The following is a 23,443-nucleotide window of genomic DNA, read 5'->3' on the forward strand; positions in this document are numbered from 1 at the left end:
ACAATTAAGTTGGTCAGTAAAACTATTGAAAATCTTTTCTTTGTACTTTAATTAGTTAAATAATTCAGTTAAATAAAAGTTCACGTGAATTAACATATCACAGATTTTTGTTTTTATTGCATTTTGGAAAATATCCCAAATTTTCTGGAAATGGGGTTTGTACCTGTGAGGCAACTTTCAGGATATGTACCCCCAGATCCCTCTGCTTCTCCACACTACCAAGTATCTTGCCATTTACTTAGTACTCTGCCTTGAAGTTTGTCCTTCCAAAGTGAACTACCTCACACTTCTCCGGGTTGAACTCCATCTGCTGCTTCTCAGCCCACTTCCGCATCCTATCAATGTCTCTCTGCAATCTTTGACAATCCTCTACACTATCTACAAAACCACCAGCCATTGTGTCGTCTGCAAACTTGCCAACCCACCCTTCTACCCTGACATCCAGGTCGTTAGTAAAATTCACGAATAGTAGAGGTCCTAGAACAGATCCTTGTGGGACACCACTAGTCACAATCCTCCAATCTGAATGTACTCCCTCCACCACGACCCTCTGCCTTCTGCAGGCAAGCCAATTCTGAATCCACCTGGCCAAACTTCCCTGGATCCCATGCCTTCTGACTTTCTGAATAAGCCTACCGTATGGAACCTTGTCAAATGCCTTACTAAAATCCATGTAGATCACATCCACTGCACTACCCTCATCTATATGCCTGGTCACCACCTCAAAGAACTCTATCAGGCTTGTTAGACATAATCTGCCCTTCACAAAGCCATGCTGACTGTCCCTGATCAGACCATGATTCTCTAAATGCCCATAGATCCTATCTATAAGAATCTTTTCCAACAGCTTTCCCACCACAGACGTAAGGCTCACTGGTCTATAATTACCCGGACTATCCCTACTACCTTTTTTGAACAAGGGGACAACATTTGCCTCCCTCCAGTCCTCCGGTACCATTCCCGTGGACAACGAGGACATGGGAATCGTATCCTCCTTATAATTGGGTGAATGCAGAACTGCACACAATACTGCGAGAGTGGCCTCACCCGCAGAACGCGTAATGTCCCGTCCCAACCCTTGTACTCTCTGCCCTGACCGATGTACCAAGCAGCTTCGGCGGTCTGTCGCCCGTTTTCAGAGACACACAGATCAGGGTGGGGACAGGCCAGGGGCTGGGAGGGTGCGCAGTGTCCTAGTGTTGAAACTAACCGCAGTCTCTCTCCCTCTCTCTCCCCCCCTCCCCCCACAGACCCACGGGCGAGATGTGGCGGGCTCTGGCGGTGGACACGACCCTGACTCGAGCCGCGCTGGAGCTGCTGACTGAGCGGCTGGACAAGCACCTGCCGTACGAGGAACGCAAGGAGTCGATTCTGCGAAAGGACGTGGTCCGCGTAGCCACTCTCCAGCCGTTGGCCGTGAGTCCCCTACTGCCCTCTCTACTCCCCTCTCTACTCCCTCCTCCCGGGGTTGGAATGGGGTTTGGTGAAGAGGTTAGGATCGGGGTTAAGTTCGGGGTCCTATTGGTGTCGTGGGTCAGAGGTCATGGGGCTAGGGTCAGCAGTGGAATCACCGTTGGGTTTTGGGGTCATGTTTAGGTCAGAGGTTGAGTGGGGCACAGTTGGGTTCAGGGTCATGGTGAGGGTCATGTTCAGGTCAGGGCCAGAGGTGACAGTTAAGGTCAGGGGTGACGGTGGGGTCAGATGTAGGGTTGGGGTCAGGGGTCACTGCTGCGGTTGAGGGTATTGGTAGGGGTCCCCCCCCCGCACTGAACTCCTGCAATGCCACATCTCCACAGATCACCTGTGCTCTGACCGAGCTCCTGTCCCAGCCTGAGATGCGCGAGGCCACCGGTCTCCTCTACCCGCTGCTTTTCACCTCCACCCTCCTCCGTATTGGCTCCACCGTGGGGGTCCGGCTGCCCAAAGACCCACCGAATCAGGCGAAGGACGGGCGGGGGTCTGCACAGATCCGCTTCCCCAGGACCCTCAACGTCTGCAGGTAAGTGAGAGGGGAGGGTCATCGGGGGGGAGGCTTGTTGTGTTGACCACCCTGAGGGCTGGTGGGTTCTCGGAGGATGGGGACGGGTGACTGAGAGGTGATGGGTGGTCAAAGGTCATAGGATCAGGTCAAAGGTCATCAGCCCAGTGACCCACAAGGTATCACTGGTATAGATTGAAATCACGTGTACCGAGATACAGTGACAAGCTTGTCTTGCAAACTGTTCCGACAGATCAGGTCACTACACAGTGCATTGAGGAGGAACAAGGTAACCCAGAAACGGGATGTAGCATTGAGTGTAACATTTACAGAGAAAGTGCAGGGCAGGCAGGCAGACACTGAGTTAAGGTCATAACGAGGTTGATTGTGAGGTCAGGAACCCACCTTCAGCTTTGAGTTTATTTGTGTAACCCTCGGGTTCTGTTGGGAAGACAATCTCTGGCCCCAGCAAATGTATGAGATTGAGGTGCAAAACCTGCTGTTTGTATGGATCCTGTGTGATCTGTTCCCCCGTGACAAATCAGAACCACGAAATAACAGCCAGTACACCATGTGCAATTAAACAATTTAGCTTTATAATTCTTCATTTGACTAAAGGGTTAGTAAAGTAAAGGGCCCATTTTAATGAAACGTGCACAAGTTGGAGCTGACGGTTTCCCTTCCGTTGGTCCTCCATCGATTTCCCCAGGCTTCGTCGACTTCTGGCCCCACTCCGTCCTGCTGTCTGTGGCCTCCCCTTTCTCACGTCTTCTCACTATCTCTCGCCAAACAAAAGACCCAGATCACCTCGCTCTCAGGCACACACAAGAGAAAAAACACTCCCTTCATTAGATGGCGAACATTCCAAAGCCCCCGTTATCTCTAGCCATAACCCAAACACTGCAGCTACAGAAAAACCATTACATTAGCAGTGAAACCTTTCCCAGGGTGTTACATTTGGCACACGTACAGTGAAACATTTAGTGACATCGTGAGACGATGTCATTGTATGATACCGTGGGGCGATGGGGCCCGTACCATACGATACCGTGGGGCGACGGGGCCCGTACCGTGCGATACTCCGCGGTGACGGGGCCCGTACCGTGGAATACCGTGGGGTGACGGGGCCGATACCGTGGGGCGATGGGGCCCGTACCGTGCGATACCATGGGGCGATGGGGTCCGTACCATGGGGCGACGGGGCCCATACCGTACGATACTGTGGGGCGATGGGGCCCGTACCGTGCGATACTCCGCGGCGACGGGGCCTGTACCGTTCTGTCCTGTTCAGTGTTTAACAATTCGGATGAGAATGTGGTCGACACGGTTTGAGAATGACAAATGAAACTGGTGGTACAGAGAGAACGAAGATTGTTATCTTAGATTATAGCAGGACCTTGATCAACTGGGCCAAGAGATGGCAGATGGAGTTTAATTTAGATCATTGTATTTTGGGCAGGACCTGCACAGAAAAATGACAGGACCCGACGCAGGGTCTCTTCATCTCTCCTTACTGCTAGCTGTCACTGTCTATCTGTCTCTGTCTATTCTCTATCTGCCTGTCTATCCAGTAAAACTATGTACTGACATCTCTGGGTGTCAGTACATGGTTCCCTGAAAATGGTGGTGCTGGTAGACAGGTTGCTGGAGAGGGTGTTCGGCTCACTGGCCTTCGGCAGTCAGGATACTGAGCACAGGACAGGAGCTGGGGTGTCGTGTAGAAAGCATCGTCCAGGTTTGAAGAACTGCGTACGTTCTGGTCTCCCTGCTGGGAGGGATGGTGAGAGAGCAACAGAAAATGATGTGGAGAACACAAAGATAGACAGGCTTGTGTTACAAGGACAGGTTGAGGTGACCTTGCAGCAGAATTATATAAAGCCGCGAGGGGTACAGGTGATCACGGTCTTTCCCCAGGTAGAGGAGTATTAAACCGAGTGGGGAGGGGGTGTAGGTTTAGGGTGAAAGGGGCAAGATTTAAAAGGGACCTGAGGGGCCACTTTGATCACCCAGAGGATGGTGGGGACGTGGAACAAGCTGCCAGAGGTTGTATTAAGGACAGGCGGATTAACAATACTTAAAAGACACGTCCATACGTGGAACAACACACACAAAATGCTGAGGAACTCAGCAGCCCTGGCAGCATCGATGGAAATGAATAAACAGTTGTTGACGTTTTGGACCGGACTCTTCATCAGTACTGGAAAGGAAGGGGGAAGCTGCCCAAGTCAGGAGGTGTGGGAGGGTGGATGGGAAAGGCATGGAAGGATGTGGGCCAGACGTGGGCAAATGGGACACCTTGGTCAGTATGGAGGAGATGTGAACCCTGCGGGGTCTCCTGGTGAACGCAGACGTTGCGGAGGGTATCGTGAGTGATGTCCTCTTTTGTCTCGCAGCTGTTCGGTGGATGCTCTGCGGGCAGTGATGGTCCAGAGTCAGAACGAGGAGTTACTCCGGATCATGAAGGACGAGGAGGGCTGGGAACAGCTGAAGAGCCCCGATACCCACCACCAGGGGGTTGCCGTCCTGGCAAGGTAGTGTCTCTGTCCCTCCCCCAGCCATGTCCTCATAGTCACTGTGAACGACTCCCCCCCATCGTCAATGACCAGATAGTAAATCAGATGTGATAGATTTGGGCTGAATGGCCTCATTCTGCTCCAATGTCTTGTGGTCTTTACTGGGAGGGGTTGGCTGGTGCAACGGTGTCTAACTGGGGTTCCCGACTCTCCTGCAGGGCCATGGCGAGACACAGCACGTCGCACCTCAGCAGCATCGTGGAGAGGCTAGAACCCTTCCTGAACGCCCCCTACGAGGGCCAGAGGGTCACCGTGGCTGCCTTCTTCGGAGAGGTAATCGTGGCGCCCATCTGTGGTGGCACGGTCACGGTTTTCAGAGCGCCGGCGGCTGGGTTCATTTTCCGTCGCTGTCTGTACATCCCCCCCCCCCCCCCGTGATGGCGTGGGTTTTCTGTACGTACTCCACATTCCTCCACAGACGTACGGGCTTGGGGCGTGCTATGTTGGTGGGGACACAGCGCAACCAGCGAACCTGATTTGATTTAACGCAAACGACACATTTCACTGCATGTTTTGATAGACATGTGATAAATGAAGGCAATCATTAAAACCTCTTCTGGGGCTTCAGAGTCAGATTCACATTTATTATCTCTGACATATGTCTTAAGGTTTGTTGTTTTGCAGCAGCAGTACATTGCAAGAAATAAAAATTACTATAAATTACAATTATAAATGGTGCCAAAAGAGAGTGAAATGCTGAGGTAGTGTTTATGGGGTGACAGGCTGTTCAGAAATCTGGCGGCAGAGGGAAGGAGTTATTCCTGAAAGCTTCGGGCTCCTGCATCTCCTCTCGGAAGACAGTACCGTGACGAGGGCACGTCCTGGGTGCTGGGGGTCCTTCTCACGGGTGCCGTCTCCCTGAGGCTCCGTGTACTTACTGACCCTCGAGAGGCCCTTTGAGGATGGTGGGGTTGGGGGTAGGAGGTGAGGAGGTTTGTGAGTAGGGCGACTGGAATCGGTCCAGTCCTGAGGAAGACGTGAAATTGGATCTCCAGCGAGGACATCTCGGAGTCTCTTGGCCGCGCGGCTGGAAAACTCCGTTTGACATTTTCTTGGACACACTTTCCCCCCCTGGATGTTCAGAACCCCTGCCTCTCAGATTTTCCATCTCTTATTAAATACTGCTAGCTAATGTTTTCATCGCTCAGATGTGCTGACTACTCCTCACTGTAGAGTTTAACCCTTTCCAGCCAGGACTTGCTGGGCTGTTGCTGATCACAGCCCCCACGCACCCCTGTCTCCTGCCTTCCGCCCCCACACCCCGTACTTCCCATCGGATCTGCCGCCTTGTTTCTCCCCCACCTATGGCCCTCCTCACACGTAGCACAACCCTCCTCAGTTGCCACCTGCCCCACCTCTGCTGTCATCCAGCACAGAAACAGGCCCTTTGGCCTAACTGCTGTGTGCGAAGCAAGATTCCCATCTAAGCCAGTCCCACTTGCCTGTGCTTGGCCCATATTGTGCTCACCCCTTCCCGTCCAAATGCCTTTTAAATGTGAATGTACCTGCCTCAACCACTCCCTCTGGCAGCTCGTTCCATAGACAGACCACCCGTATCCCTCTAAACCTTTTCGGCCCGTGTCCCTGTCCAAGTCTCGTTAATGTATCTGCCTCTGGCAGCTTGTTCCATAGACTGATCACCTTCCGGGTGAACAAATTACCCCTCAGGTTCCCCTCCTACTCTAAACCTCTACCCTCTGGTCTTTGACTTCCCAACCCCGGGGTAAAGACTGTGCACATTGACCCTGCCTCTGCTCCTCATGATTTCGTATACGTCGGAGTCAGTCTCCCACATTCCTGGTGAAGGGTCTCGGCCTGAATCATCCACCACAGTTGCTGCTTGACCAGCTGTGCTCCTCAAGCATCTTAACTCAATAAGATAAGACATCGGAGCAGAGTGAGGCCATCTGGCCCATTGAGTCTGCTCCACCATTTCACCATGGCTGATCCAACTTTCCTCTCAGCTCTAATCCCCTACATTCTCCCTGTATCCCTTCATGCCCTGACCAGTCAAGAATCTATCAGCTTCTGTCTTAAATATACATAAAGACTTGGCCTCCAGGACTGCCTGTAGCAAAGAATTCCACAGATTCGTCACCTGGGTGAAGAAATTCCTCTTCATCTCTGTTCTAAAAGGATGTCCCTCTATTCTGAAGCTGTTCCCTTTGGTCTTAGACTCTCCCACCATAAGAAACATACTCTCCACATCTTCTCTATCAACGCCTTTCACAATTCAATAGGTTTCAATGAGATCACCCTTCATTCTTCTGAGTTCCATTGAGTACAGGCCCAGAGCCATCAAACACTCTTCACCCTTCATTCTTCTGAATTCCATTGAGTACAGGCCCAGAGCCATCAAACACTCTTCATATGACAAAACATTCAATACTGGAATCATTTTTGTGAACCTCCTTTGAACCCTCTCCAATTTCAGCACATCCTTTCTATGGTAAGGGGGCCAAAAACTGCTCACAATACTCCAAGTGAGGCCTCACCAGTGCTTATAAAGTCTCAACATTACATCTTTGCTTTTCTATCCTAGTTCTCTTGAAATGAAAGCTAACGTTGCATTTACCTTCCTCGCCACTGACTCAACCTGCAAATTTACCTTCAGGGAATTCTGCACAAGTACCCCAAGTCCCTCTGCAGCTCAGATTTTTGTATTTTCTCACAATAGTCTAGCTTGCATTTCTTCTTCCAAAGTGCATGACCATACACTTCCTGACACGGTATTCCATCTGCCATTTCTTTGCCCATTCTCCTGATCTAAACACTTCTGTAGCCTCTTACTTCTTCAAAACTACCTGCCCCTCTACCTATCTTGGTATCATCTGCAAACTTTGTAACAAAGCCATCAATTCCGTCATTGACATATAACGTAAAAAGAATCGGTCCGAACGGCGACCCCTGTGGAATGCCACTAGTCTCTGGCAGCCAACCAGAAAAGGCTCCCTTTATTTCCACTTTGCCACTGCTTTCTCCATGCTAGAAACTCTCCTGTAATACCACGGGCTCATAGTTTGTTCAGCAGCCTCATGTACGGCACCTTCTCAAAGGCCTTCTGAAAATCCAAATACACAACATCAACTGATTCTCGTCTATCCTACATGTTACTTCTTCAAAGAATTCCACCAGCTTTGCCAGGCAAGATTTTCCCTTGAGGAAACCATGTTGTCTACGACCCGTTTTCAGTTCAACAGCTCCAGCTGACTCCTAAACTTCTCATTGACAGCTGCTGAACCACCATGTGACCTGTGACCTGCTCCTGACGGACGTGCTGGTCAGCAGCCTCCTGCGGTGCCTGGTCGATCCTTCTGCACAGGTCCGGAGGTTATCCATCCGTGGGCTGGGCAACGCCACCGTCGGGGCCCCTGGCAAGGTAGGTTCAGTCTCCAAAAACCAAGGCCCTTGGCTCTACCCACACACACCAAAACCCTCTGCACTACCCACGTACCAACCGACACACCAAAACCCTCTGCTCTACCCACGTACCAAAACCCTCTGCTCTACCCACACACACCAAAACCCTCTGCTCTACCCACACACCAAAACCCTCTGCTGTACCCACACACCAAAACCCTGTGCTCTACCCACACACCAACCCACACACACCAAAACCCTCTGCTCTACCCACACACCAAAACCCTCTGCTCTACCCACACACCAAAACCCTCTGCTCTACCCACACACCAAAACCCTCTGCTCTACCCACACACCAACCCACACACCAAAACCCTCTGCTCTACCCACACACACCAACCCACACACCAAAACCCTCTGCTCTACCCACACACCAAAACCCTCTGCTGTACCCACACACCAAAACCCTCTGCTCTACCCACACACCAAAACCCTCTGCTGTACCCACACACCAAAACCCTCTGCTCTACCCACACACCAAAACCCTCTGCTCTACCCACACACCAACCCACACACCAAAACCCTCTGCTCTACCCACACACCAAAACCCTCTGCTGTACCCACACACCAAAACCCTCTGCTCTACCCACACACCAAAACCCTCTGCTCTACCCACACACACCAAAACCCTCTGCTCTACCCACACACCAAAACCCTCTGCTGTACCCACACACACCAAAACCCTCTGCTCTACCCACACACCAAAACCCTCTGCTCTACCCACACACACCAAAACCCTCTGCTCTACCCACACACCAAAACCCTCTGCTCTACCCACACACCAAAACCCTCTGCTCTACCCACACACCAAAACCCTCTGCTCTACCCACACACCAACCCACACACCAAAACCCTCTGCTCTACCCACACACCAAAACCCTCTGCTCTACCCACACACCAAAACCCTCTGCTCTACCCACACACCAAAACCCTCTGCTCTACCCACACACCAAAACCCTCTGCTCTACCCACACACACCAAAACCCTCTGCTCTACCCACACACCAAAACCCTCTGCTCTACCCACACACACCAAAACCCTCTGCTCTACCCACACACACCAAAACCCTCTGCTCTACCCACACACCAAAACCCTCTGCTCTACCCACACACCAAAACCCTCTGCTCTACCCACACACCAAAACCCTCTGCTCTACCCACACACCAAAACCCTCTGCTCTACCCACACACCAAAACCCTCTGCTGTACCCACACACCAAAACCCTCTGCTCTACCCACACACCAAAACCCTCTGCTGTGCCCACACACCAAAACCCTCTGCTCTACCCACACACACCAAAACCCTCTGCTCTACCCACACACCAAAACCCTCTGCTCTACCCACACACCAAAACCCTCTGCTCTACCCACACACACCAAAACCCTCTGCTCTACCCACACATCAAAACCCTCTGCTGTACCCACACACCAAAACCCTCTGCTGTACCCACACACCAACCCACACACCAAAACCCTCTGCTCTACCCACACACCAAAACCCTCTGCTCTACCCACACACCAAAACCCTCTGCTGTACCCACACACCAACCCACACACCAAAACCCTCTGCTCTACCCACACACCAAAACCCTCTGCTCTACCCACACACCAAAACCCTCTGCTCTACCCACACACCAAAACCCTCTGCTCTACCCACACACACCAAAACCCTCTGCTGTACCCACACACCAAAACCCTCTGCTCTACCCACACACACCAAAACCCTCTGCTGTGCCCACACACCAAAACCCTCTGCTCTACCCACACACACCAAAACCCTCTGCTCTACCCACACACCAACCCACACACCAAAACCCTCTGCTCTACCCACACACCAAAACCCTCTGCTCTACCCACACACCAAAACCCTCTGCTGTGCCCACACACACCAAAACCCTCTGCTCTACCCACACACCAACCCACACACCAAAACCCTCTGCTGTACCCACACACCAAAACCCTCTGCTCTACCCACACACCAAAACCCTCTGCTGTACCCACACACCAAAACCCTCTGCTCTACCCACACACCAAAACCCTCTGCTGTGCCCACACACCAAAACCCTCTGCTCTACCCACACACACCAAAACCCTCTGCTGTACCCACACACCAAAACCCTCTGCTGTACCCACACACCAAAACCCTCTGCTCTACCCACACACCAAAACCCTCTGCTGTGCCCACACACCAACCCACACACCAAAACCCTCTGCTCTACCCACACACCAAAACCCTCTGCTCTACCCACACACACCAAAACCCTCTGCTCTACCCACACACCAAAACCCTCTGCTCTACCCACACACCAAAACCCTCTGCTCTACCCACACACACCAAAACCCTCTGCTCTACCCACACACCAAAACCCTCTGCTCTACCCACACACCAAAACCCTCTGCTCTACCCACACATCAAAACCCTCTGCTCTACCCACGCACCAAAACCCTCTGCTGTACCCACACACCAACCCACACACCAAAACGCTCTGCTCTACCCACACACCAAAACCCTCTGCTCTACCCACACACCAAAACCCTCTGCTGTGCCCACACACACCAAAACCCTCTGCTCTACCCACACACCAACCCACACACCAAAACCCTCTGCTCTACCCACACACCAAAACCCTCTGCTCTACCCACACACCAACCCACACACCAAGACCCTCTGCTCTACCCACACACCAAAACCCTCTGCTCTACCCACACACCAAAACCCTCTGCTCTACCCACACACCAAAACCCTCTGCTCTACCCACACACCAAAACCCTCTGCTGTACCCACACACCAAAACCCTCTGCTGTGCCCACACACCAAAACCCTCTGCTCTACCCACACACCAAAACCCTCTGCTCTACCCACACACCAAAACCCTCTGCTGTACCCACACACCAAAACCCTCTGCCCTACCCACACACACCAAAACCCTCTGCTCTACCCACACACCAAAACCCTCTGCTCTACCCACACACCAAAACCCTCTGCTGTACCCACACACCAAAACCCTCTGCTCTACCCACACACCAAAACCCTCTGCTCTACCCACACACCAAAACCCTCTGCTCTACCCACACACCAAAACCCTCTGCTCTACCCACACACCAAAACCCTCTGCTGTGCCCACACACCAAAACCCTCTGCTCTACCCACACACCAACCCACACACCAAAACCCTCTGCTCTACCCACACACCAAAACCCTCTGCTGTACCCACACACCAAAACCCTCTGCTCTACCCACACACACCAAAACCCTCTGCTCTACCCACACACCAAAACCCTCTGCACTACCCACACACCAAAACCCTCTGCTCTACCCACACACCAACCCACACACCAAAACCCTCTGCTCTACCCACACACACCAAAACCCTCTGCTCTACCCACACACCAAAACCCTCTGCTCTACCCACACACCAAAACCCTCTGCTCTACCCACACACCAACCCACACACACCAAAACCCTCTGCTCTACCCACACACACCAAAACCCTCTGCTCTACCCACACACCAAAACCCTCTGCTCTACCCACACACCAAAACCCTCTGCTCTACCCACACACACCAAAACCCTCTGCTGTGCCCACACACCAAAACCCTCTGCTCTACCCACACACCAAAACCCTCTGCTCTACCCACACACACCAAAACCCTCTGCTCTACCCACACACCAAAACCCTCTGCTCTACCCACACACACCAAAACCCTCTGCTCTACCCACACACCAAAACCCTCTGCTGTGCCCACACACCAAAACCCTCTGCTCTACCCACACACCAAAACTCTCTGCTCTACCCACACACCAACCCACACACCAAAACCCTCTGCTCTACCCACACACCAAAACCCTCTGCTCTACCCACACACACCAAAACCCTCTGCTCTACCCACACACCAAAACCCTCTGCTCTACCCACACACACCAAAACCCTCTGCTGTACCCACACACCAAAACCCTCTGCTCTACCCACACACCAAAACCCTCTGCTCTACCCACACACCAAAACCCTCTGCTGTGCCCACACACCAAAACCCTCTGCTCTACCCACACACCAAAACCCTCTGCTCTACCCACACACCAAAACCCTCTGCTCTACCCACACACCAAAACCCTCTGCTCTACCCACACACACCAAAACCCTCTGCTCTACCCACACACCAAAACCCTCTGCTCTACCCACACACCAAAACCCTCTGCTCTACCCACACACCAAAACCCTCTGCTGTGCCCACACACCAGAACCCTCTGCTGTGCCCACACACCAAAACCCTCTGCTCTACCCACACACCAAAACCCTCTGCTCTACCCACACACCAAAACCCTCTGCTCTACCCACACACCAAAACCCTCTGCTCTACCCACACACCAAAACCCTCTGCTCTACCCACACACCAAAACCCTCTGTTGTGCCCACACACCAAAACCCTCTGCTCTACCCACACACCAAAACCCTCTGCTCTACCCACACACCAAAACCCTCTGCTCTACCCACACACCAAAACCCTCTGCTCTACCCACACACCAAAACCCTCTGCTGTGCCCACACACCAAAACCCTCTGCTCTACCCACACACACCAAAACCCTCTGCTCTACCCACACACACCAAAACCCTCTGCTCTACCCACACACCAACCCACACACCAAAACCCTCTGCTCTACCCACACACCAAAACCCTCTGCTCTACCGACACACCAACCCACACACCAAAACCCTCTGCTCTACCCACACACCAAAACCCTCTGCTCTACCCACACACCAACCCACACACCAAAACCCTCTGCTCTACCCACACACCAAAACCCTCTGCTCTACCCACACACCAAAACCCTCTGCTCTACCCACACACCAAAACCCTCTGCTCTACCCACGCACCAACCCACACACCAAAACCCTCTGCTCTACCCACACACCAAAACCCTCTGCTGTGCCCACACACCAAAACCCTCTGCTCTACCCACACACCAACCCACACACCAAAACCCTCTGCTCTACCCACACACCAAAACCCTCTGCACTACCCACACACACCAAAACCCTCTGCTCTACCCACACACCAAAACCCTCTGCTCTACCCACACACCAAAACCCTCTGCTCTACCCACACACACCAAAACCCTCTGCTCTACCCACACACCAAAACCCTCTGCTCTACCCACACACACCAAAACCCTCTGCTCTACCCACACACACCAAAACCCTCTGCTGTACCCACACACACCAAAACCCTCTGCTGTACCCACACACCAAAACCCTCTGCTCTACCCACACACCAAAACCCTCTGCTCTACCCACACACCAACCCACACACCAAAACCCTCTGCTGTGCCCACACACCAAAACCCTCTGCTCTACCCACACACCAAAACCCTCTGCTGTACCCACACACCAAAACCCTCTGCTGTGCCCACACACCAAAACCCTCTGCTCTACCCACACACCAAAACCCTCTGCTGTGCCCACACACCAAAACCCTCTGCTCTACCCACACACCAAAACCCTCTGCTCTACCCACACACCAAAACCCTCTGCTCTACCCACACACCAAAACCCTCTGCTCTACCCACACACCAACCCACACACCAAAACCCTCTGCTCTACCCACACACACCAAAACCCTCTGCTCTACCCACACACCAAAACCCTCTGCTCTACCCACACACCAAAACCCTCTGCTCTACCCACACACCAAAACCCTCTGCTCTACCCACACACCAAAACCCTCTGCTGTGCCCACACACCAGAACCCTCTGCTGTACCCACACACCAAAACCCTCTGCTGTGCCCACACACCAAAACCCTCTGCTCTACCCACACACCAAAACCCTCTGCTCTACCCACACACCAACCCACACACCAAAACCCTCTGCTCTACCCACACACACCAAAACCCTCTGCTGTGCCCACACACACCAAAACCCTCTGCTCTACCCACACACCAAAACCCTCTGCTCTACCCACACACCAAAACCCTCTGCTCTACCCACACACACCAAAACCCTCTGCTCTACCCACACACCAAAACCCTCTGCTCTACCCACACACCAAAACCCTCTGCTCTACCCACACACCAAAACCCTCTGCTGTGCCCACACACACCAAAACCCTCTGCTGTACCCACACACCAAAACCCTCTGCTCTACCCACACACACCAAAACCCTCTGCTCTACCCACACACCAACCCACACACCAAAACCCTCTGCTCTACCCACACACCAAAACCCTCTGCCCTACCCACACACCAAAACCCTCTGCTCTACCCACACACACCAAAACCCTCTGCTGTACCCACACACCAAAACCCTCTGCTGTGCCCACACACCAAAACCCTCTGCTCTACCCACACACACCAAAACCCTCTGCTGTACCCACACACCAAAACCCTCTGCTGTGCCCACACACCAAAACCCTCTGCTGTGCCCACACACCAAAACCCTCTGCTCTACCCACACACCAAAACCCTCTGCTCTACCCACACACCAAAACCCTCTGCTCTACCCACACACCAAAACCCTCTGCTCTACCCACACACCAAAACCCTCTGCTCTACCCACACACCAAAACCCTCTGCTGTACCCACACACCAAAACCCTCTGCTCTACCCACACACCAAAACCCTCTGCTCTACCCACACACCAACCCACACACCAAAACCCTCTGCCCTACCCACACACCAAAACCCTCTGCTCTACCCACACACCAAAACCCTCTGCTGTGCCCACACACCAAAACCCTCTGCTCTACCCACACACCAAAACACTCTGCTGTGCCCACACACCAAAACCCTCTGCTCTACTCACACACCAAAACCCTCTGCTCTACCCACACACACCAAAACCCTCTGCTCTACCCACACACCAACCCACACACCAAAACCCTCTGCTCTACCCACACACCAAAACCCTCTGCTCTACCCACACACCAAAACCCTCTGCTCTACCCACACACCAAAACCCTCTGCCCTACCCACACACCAAAACCCTCTGCTGTGCCCACACACCAAAACCCTCTGCTCTACCCACACACCAACCCACACACCAAAACCCTCTGCTCTACCCACACACCAACCCACACACCAAAACCCTCTGCTGTGCCCACACACCAAAACCCTCTGCTCTACCCACACACCAAAACCCTCTGCTGTGCCCACACACCAAAACCCTCTGCTCTACCCACACACCAAAACCCTCTGCTCTACCCACACACCAAAACCCTCTGCTCTACCCACACACCAAAACCCTCTGCTCTACCCACACACCAACCCACACACCAAAACCCTCTGCTCTACCCACACACCAAAACCCTCTGCTGTGCCCACACACCAAAACCCTCTGCTGTACCCACACACCAAAACCCTCTGCTGTGCCCACACACCAAAACCCTCTGCTCTACCCACACACCAAAACCCTCTGCTCTACCCACACACCAAAACCCTCTGCTCTACCCACACACCAAAACCCTCTGCTCTACCCACACACACCAAAACCCTCTGCTCTACCCACACACACCAAAACCCTCTGCTGTACCCACACACCAAAACCCTCTGCTGTACCCACACACACCAAAACCCTCTGCTCTACCCACACACCAAAACCCTCTGCTCTACCCACACACACCAAAACCCTCTGCTGTACCCACACACCAAAACCCTCTGCTGTACCCACACACACCAAAACCCTCTGCTCTACCCACACACACCAAAACCCTCTGCTCTACCCACACACCAACCCACACACCAAGACCCTCTGCTCTACCCACACACCAAAACCCTCTGCTCTACCCACACACCAAAACCCTCTGCTCTACCCACACACCAACCCACACACCAAAACCCTCTGCTCTACCCACACACCAAAACCCTCTGCTCTACCCACACACCAAAACCCTCTGCTCTACCCACACACCAAAACCCTCTGCTCTACCCACGCACCAAAACCCTCTGCTCTACCCACACACCAACCCACACACCAAAACCCTCTGCTCTACCCACACACCAAAACCCTCTGCTCTACCCACACACCAAAACCCTCTGCTCTACCCACACACCAAAACCCTCTGCTGTGCCCACACACCAGAACCCTCTGCTGTACCCACACACCAAAACCCTCTGCTCTACCCACACACACCAAAACCCTCTGCTCTACCCACACACCAAAACCCTCTGCTCTACCCACACACCAACCCACACACCAAAACCCTCTGCTCTACCCACACACACCAAAACCCTCTGCTGTGCCCACACACACCAAAACCCTCTGCTCTACCCACACACCAAAACCCTCTGCTCTACCCACACACCAAAACCCTCTGCTCTACCCACACACACCAAAACCCTCTGCTCTACCCACACACCAAAACCCTCTGCTCTACCCACACACCAAAACCCTCTGCTCTACCCACACACCAAAACCCTCTGCTGTGCCCACACACACCAAAACCCTCTGCTCTACCCACACACCAAAACCCTCTGCTCTACCCACACACACCAAAACCCTCTGCTCTACCCACACACCAACCCACACACCAAAACCCTCTGCTCTACCCACACACCAAAACCCTCTGCCCTACCCACACACCAAAACCCTCTGCTCTACCCACACACACCAAAACCCTCTGCTGTACCCACACACCAAAACCCTCTGCTGTGCCCACACACCAAAACCCTCTGCTCTACCCACACACACCAAAACCCTCTGCTGTACCCACACACCAAAACCCTCTGCTGTGCCCACACACCAAAACCCTCTGCTCTACCCACACACCAAAACCCTCTGCTCTACCCACACACCAAAACCCTCTGCTCTACCCACACACCAAAACCCTCTGCTCTACCCACACACCAAAACCCTCTGCTCTACCCACACACCAAAACCCTCTGCTGTACCCACACACCAAAACCCTCTGCTCTACCCACACACCAAAACCCTCTGCTCTACCCACACACCAACCCACACACCAAAACCCTCTGCCCTACCCACACACCAAAACCCTCTGCTCTACCCACACACCAAAACCCTCTGCTGTGCCCACACACCAAAACCCTCTGCTCTACCCACACACCAAAACACTCTGCTGTGCCCACACACCAAAACCCTCTGCTCTACTCACACACCAAAACCCTCTGCTCTACCCACACACACCAAAACCCTCTGCTCTACCCACACACCAACCCACACACCAAAACCCTCTGCTCTACCCACACACCAAAACCCTCTGCTCTACCCACACACCAAAACCCTCTGCTCTACCCACACACCAAAACCCTCTGCCCTACCCACACACCAAAACCCTCTGCTGTGCCCACACACCAAAACCCTCTGCTCTACCCACACACCAACCCACACACCAAAACCCTCTGCTCTACCCACACACCAACCCACACACCAAAACCCTCTGCTGTGCCCACACACCAAAACCCTCTGCTCTACCCACACACCAAAACCCTCTGCTCTACCCACACACCAAAACCCTCTGCTGTGCCCACACACCAAAACCCTCTGCTCTACCCACACACCAAAACCCTCTGCTCTACCCACACACCAAAACCCTCTGCTCTACCCACACACCAAAACCCTCTGCTCTACCCACACACCAACCCACACACCAAAACCCTCTGCTCTACCCACACACCAAAACCCTCTGCTGTGCCCACACACCAAAACCCTCTGCTGTACCCACACACCAAAACCCTCTGCTGTGCCCACACACCAAAACCCTCTGCTCTACCCACACACCAAAACCCTCTGCTCTACCCACACACCAAAACCCTCTGCTCTACCCACACACCAAAACCCTCTGCTCTACCCACACACACCAAAACCCTCTGCTCTACCCACACACACCAAAACCCTCTGCTGTACCCACACACCAAAACCCTCTGCTGTACCCACACACACCAAAACCCTCTGCTCTACCCACACACCAAAACCCTCTGCTCTACCCACACACACCAAAACCCTCTGCTGTACCCACACACCAAAACCCTCTGCTGTACCCACACACACCAAAACCCTCTGCTCTACCCACACACACCAAAACCCTCTGCTCTACCCACACACCAACCCACACACCAAGACCCTCTGCTCTACCCACACACCAAAACCCTCTGCTCTACCCACACACCAAAACCCTCTGCTCTACCCACACACCAACCCACACACCAAAACCCTCTGCTCTACCCACACACCAAAACCCTCTGCTCTACCCACACACCAAAACCCTCTGCTCTACCCACACACCAACCCACACACCAAAACCCTCTGCTGTGCCCACACACCAAAACCCTCTGCTCTTCCCACACACCAAAACCCTCTGCTGTGCCCACACACCAAAACCCTCTGCTCTACCCACACACCAACCCACACACCAAAACCCTCTGCTCTACCCACACACCAAAACCCTCTGCTGTGCCCACACACCAAAACCCTCTGCTGTGCCCACACACCAAAACCCTCTGCTCTACCCACACACCAAAACCCTCTGCTCTACCCACACACCAAAACCCTCTGCTCTACCCACACACCAAAACCCTCTGCTGTGCCCACACACCAAAACCCTCTGCTCTACCCACACACCAAAATCCTCTGCTCTACCCACACACCAAAACCCTCTGCTCTACCCACACACCAAAACCCTCTGCTCTACCCACACACCAAAACCCTCTGCTGTGCCCACACACCAAAACCCTCTGCTGTACCCACACACCAAAACCCTCTGCTGTGCCCACACACCAAAACCCTCTGCTCTACCCACACACCAAAACCCTCTGCTCTACCCACACACACCAAAACCCTCTGCTCTACCCACACACCAACCCACACACCAAGACCCTCTGCTCTACCCACACACCAAAACCCTCTGCTCTACCCACACACCAAAACCCTCTGCTCTACCCACACACCAAAACCCTCTGCTCTACCCACACACCAACCCACACACCAAAACCCTCTGCTCTACCCACACACCAACCCACACACCAAAACCCTCTGCTGTGCCCACACACCAAAACCCTCTGCTCTTCCCACACACCAAAACCCTCTGCTCTACCCACACACCAACCCACACACCAAAACCCTCTGCTCTACCCACACACCAACCCACACACCAAAACCCTCTGCTCTACCCACACACCAAAACCCTCTGCTGTGCCCACACACCAAAACCCTCTGCTGTACCCACACACCAAAACCCTCTGCTCTACCCACACACCAAAACCCTCTGCTCTACCCACACACCAAAACCCTCTGCTCTACCCACGCACCAAAACCCTCTGCTCTACCCACACACCAACCCACACACCAAAACCCTCTGCTCTACCCACACACCAAAACCCTCTGCTCTACCCACACACCAAAACCCTCTGCTGTACCCACACACACCAAAACCCTCTGCTCTACCCACACACCAAAACCCTCTGCTGTGCCCACACACCAAAACCCTCTGCTCTACCCACACACCAAAACCCTCTGCTCTACCCACACACCAAAACCCTCTGCTCTACCCACACACCAAAACCCTCTGCTCTACCCACACACACCAAAACCCTCTGCTCTACCCACACACCAAAACCCTCTGCTGTGCCCACACACCAAAACCCTCTGCTCTACCCACACACCAAAACCCTCTGCTCTACCCACACACCAAAACCCTCTGCTCTACCCACACACCAAAACCCTCTGCTGTACCCACACACCAAAACCCTCTGCTCTACCCACACACCAAAACCCTCTGCTCTACCCACACACCAAAACTCTCTGCTCTACCCACACACACCAAAACCCTCTGCTCTACCCACACACCAAAACCCTCTGCTCTACCCACACACCAAAACCCTCTGCTCTACCCACACACACCAAAACCCTCTGCTCTACCCACACACCAAAACCCTCTGCTCTACCCACACACCAAAACCCTCTGCTGTGCCCACACACCAAAACCCTCTGCTCTACCCACACACCAACCCACACACCAAAACCCTCTGCTCTACCCACACACCAAAACCCTCTGCTGTGCCCACACACCAAAACCCTCTGCTCTACCCACACACCAAAACCCTGTGCTGTGCCCACACACCAAAACCCTCTGCTGTGCCCACACACCAAAACCCTCTGCTCTACCCACACACCAAAACCCTCTGCTCTACCCACACACCAAAACCCTCTGCTGTGCCCACACACCAAAACCCTCTGCTGTGCACACACACCAAAACCCTCTGCTCTACCCACACACCAAAACCCTCTGCTGTGCACACACACCAAAACCCTCTGCTCTACCCACACACACCAAAACCCTCTGCTCTACCCACACACCAAAACCCTCTGCTCTACCCACACACCAAAACCCTCTGCTGTGCCCACACACCAACCCACACACCAAAACCCTCTGCTCTACCCACACACCAAAACCCTCTGCTGTGCCCACACACCAAAACCCTCTGCTGTACCCACACACCAAAACCCTCTGCTGTGCCCACACACACCAAAACCCTCTGCTCTACCCACACACCAAAACCCTCTGCTCTACCCACACACACCAAAACCCTCTGCTCTACCCACACACCAAAACCCTCTGCTCTACCCACACACCAAAACCCTCTGCTCTACCCACACACCAAAACCCTCTGCTCTACCCACACACCAAAACCCTCTGCTGTGCCCACACACCAAAACCCTCTGCTCTACCCACACACCAAAACCCTCTGCTCTACCCACACACCAAAACCCTCTGCTGTACCCACACACACCAAAACCCTCTGCTCTACCCACACACCAAAACCCTCTGCTCTACCCACACACCAAAACCCTCTGCTCTACCCACACACACCAAAACCCTCTGCTCTACCCACACACACCAAAACCCTCTGCTGTGCCCACACACCAAAACCCTCTGCTCTACCCACACACCAACCCACACACCAAAACCCTCTGCTGTGCCCACACACCAAAACCCTCTGCTGTGCCCACACACCAAAACCCTCTGCTCTACCCACACACACCAAAACCCTCTGCTCTACCCACACACCAACCCACACACCAAAACCCTCTGCTCTACCCACACACACCAAAACCCTCTGCTCTACCCACACACCAAAACCCTCTGCTCTACCCACACACCAAAACCCTCTGCTCTACCCACACACCAAAACCCTCTGCTCTACCCACACACCAACCCACACACCAAAACCCTCTGCTCTACCCACACACCAAAACCCTCTGCTCTACCCACACACACCAAAACCCTCTGCTCTACCCACACACACCAAAACCCTCTGCTCTACCCACACACACCAAAACCCTCTGCTGTGCCCACACACCAAAACCCTCTGCTCTACCCACACACACCAAAACCCTCTGCTCTACCCACACACCAAAACCCTCTGCTCTACCCACACACACCAAAACCCTCTGCTCTACCCACACACACCAAAACCCTCTGCTGTGCCCACACACCAAAACCCTCTGCTCTACCCACACACCAAAACCCTCTGCTCTACCCACACACCAAAACCCTCTGCTCTACCCACACACCAAAACCCTCTGCTCTACCCACACACCAAAACCCTCTGCTCTACCCACACACACCAAAACTCTCTGCTCTACCCACACTCCAAAACCCTCTGCTCTACCCACACACACCAAAACCCTCTGCCCTACCCACACACCAAAACCCTCTGCTCTACCCACACACCAACCCACACACCAAAACCCTCTGCTCTACCCACACACCAAAACCCTCTGCTCTACCCACACACCAAAACCCTCTGCTCTACCCACACACCAAAACCCTCTGCTCTACCCACACATCAACCCACACACCAAAACCCTCTGCTGTACCCACACACCAAAACCCTCTGCTCTACCCACACACCAAAACCCTCTGCTCTACCCACACACCAACCCACACACCAAAACCCTCTGCTCTACCCACACACCAAAACCCTCTGCTCTACCCACACACCAACCCACACACCAAGACCCTCTGCTCTACCCACACACCAAAACCCTCTGCTCTACCCACACACACCAAAACCCTCTGCTCTACCCACACACCAAAACCCTCTGCTCTACCCACACACCAAAACCCTCTGCTCTACCCACACACCAAAACCCTCTGCTCTACCCACACACCAAAACCCTCTGCTCTACCCACACACACCAAAACCCTCTGCTCTACCCACACACCAAAACCCTCTGCTCTACCCACACACACCAAAACCCTCTGCTCTACCCACACACCAAAACCCTCTGCTCTACCCACACACCAAAACCCTCTGCTCTACCCACACACACCAAAACCCTCTGCTCTACCCACACACCAAAACCCTCTGCTCTACCCACACACCAAAACCCTCTGCTCTACCCACACACCAAAACCCTCTGCTGTACCCACACACCAAAACCCTCTGCTGTGCCCACACACCAAAACCCTCTGCTGTACCCACACACCAAAACCCTCTGCTCTACCCACACACCAAAACCCTGTGCTCTACCCACACACCAAAACCCTCTGCTCTACCCACACACCAAAACCCTCTGCTCTACCCACACACCAACCCACACACCAAAACCCTCTGCTCTACCCACACACCAAAACCCTCTGCTCTACCCACACACCAACCCACACACCAAGACCCTCTGCTCTACCCACACACACCAACCCACACACCAAAACCCTCTGCTCTACCCACACACCAAAACCCTCTGCTCTACCCACACACCAAAACCCTCTGCTCTACCCACACACCAACCCACACACCAAAACCCTCTGCTCTACCCACACACCAACCCACACACCAAAACCCTCTGCTCTACCCACACACACCAAAACCCTCTGCTCTACCCACACACCAAAACCCTCTGCTCTACCCACACACCAAAACCCTCTGCTGTGCCCACACACCAAAACCCTCTGCTGTGCCCACACACCAAAACCCTCTGCTCTACCCACACACACCAAAACCCTCTGCTCTACCCACACACCAACCCACACACCAAAACCCTCTGCTCTACCCACACACCAAAACCCTCTGCTCTACCCACACACCAAAACCCTCTGCTCTACCCACACACACCAAAACCCTCTGCTCTACCCACACACACCAAAACCCTCTGCTCTACCCACACACCAAAACCCTCTGCTCTACCCACACACCAACCCACACACCAAAACCCTCTGCTGTGCCCACACACCAAAACCCTCTGCTCTACCCACACACCAAAACCCTCTGCTCTACCCACACACCAAAACCCTCTGCTGTGCCCACACACCAAAACCCTCTGCTCTACCCACACACCAAAACCCTCTGCTCTACCCACACACCAAAACCCTCTGCTCTACCCACACACCAAAACCCTCTGCTCTACCCACACACCAAAACCCTCTGCTCTACCCACACACCAACCCACACACCAAAACCCTCTGCTCTACCCACACACCAAAACCCTCTGCTGTGCCCACACACCAAAACCCTCTG

The 23,443-nt window shown here is 53.4% G+C and overlaps 1 protein-coding gene across 1 annotated transcript in view; it reads left to right on the forward strand.

Moving 5' to 3' along the window:
* The window catches only part of LOC140195740 (maestro heat-like repeat-containing protein family member 1), a 154,153-nt gene that overhangs the window by 109,909 nt on the left and 20,801 nt on the right, over positions 1 to 23,443 (forward strand). Inside the window, exons 22-27 of the mRNA XM_072254445.1 lie at positions 1,054 to 1,058; positions 1,251 to 1,416; positions 1,797 to 1,999; positions 4,372 to 4,509; positions 4,710 to 4,824; positions 7,784 to 7,930. Coding sequence (XP_072110546.1) covers positions 1,054 to 1,058; positions 1,251 to 1,416; positions 1,797 to 1,999; positions 4,372 to 4,509; positions 4,710 to 4,824; positions 7,784 to 7,930 — 774 coding nt within the window. The remainder of the gene's footprint in view (positions 1 to 1,053; positions 1,059 to 1,250; positions 1,417 to 1,796; positions 2,000 to 4,371; positions 4,510 to 4,709; positions 4,825 to 7,783; positions 7,931 to 23,443) is intronic.

The sequence above is a fragment of the Mobula birostris genome, chromosome 3, assembly GCF_030028105.1.
Source record: "Mobula birostris isolate sMobBir1 chromosome 3, sMobBir1.hap1, whole genome shotgun sequence".
In the NCBI taxonomy this organism is placed as follows: Eukaryota; Metazoa; Chordata; class Chondrichthyes; order Myliobatiformes; family Myliobatidae; genus Mobula; species Mobula birostris.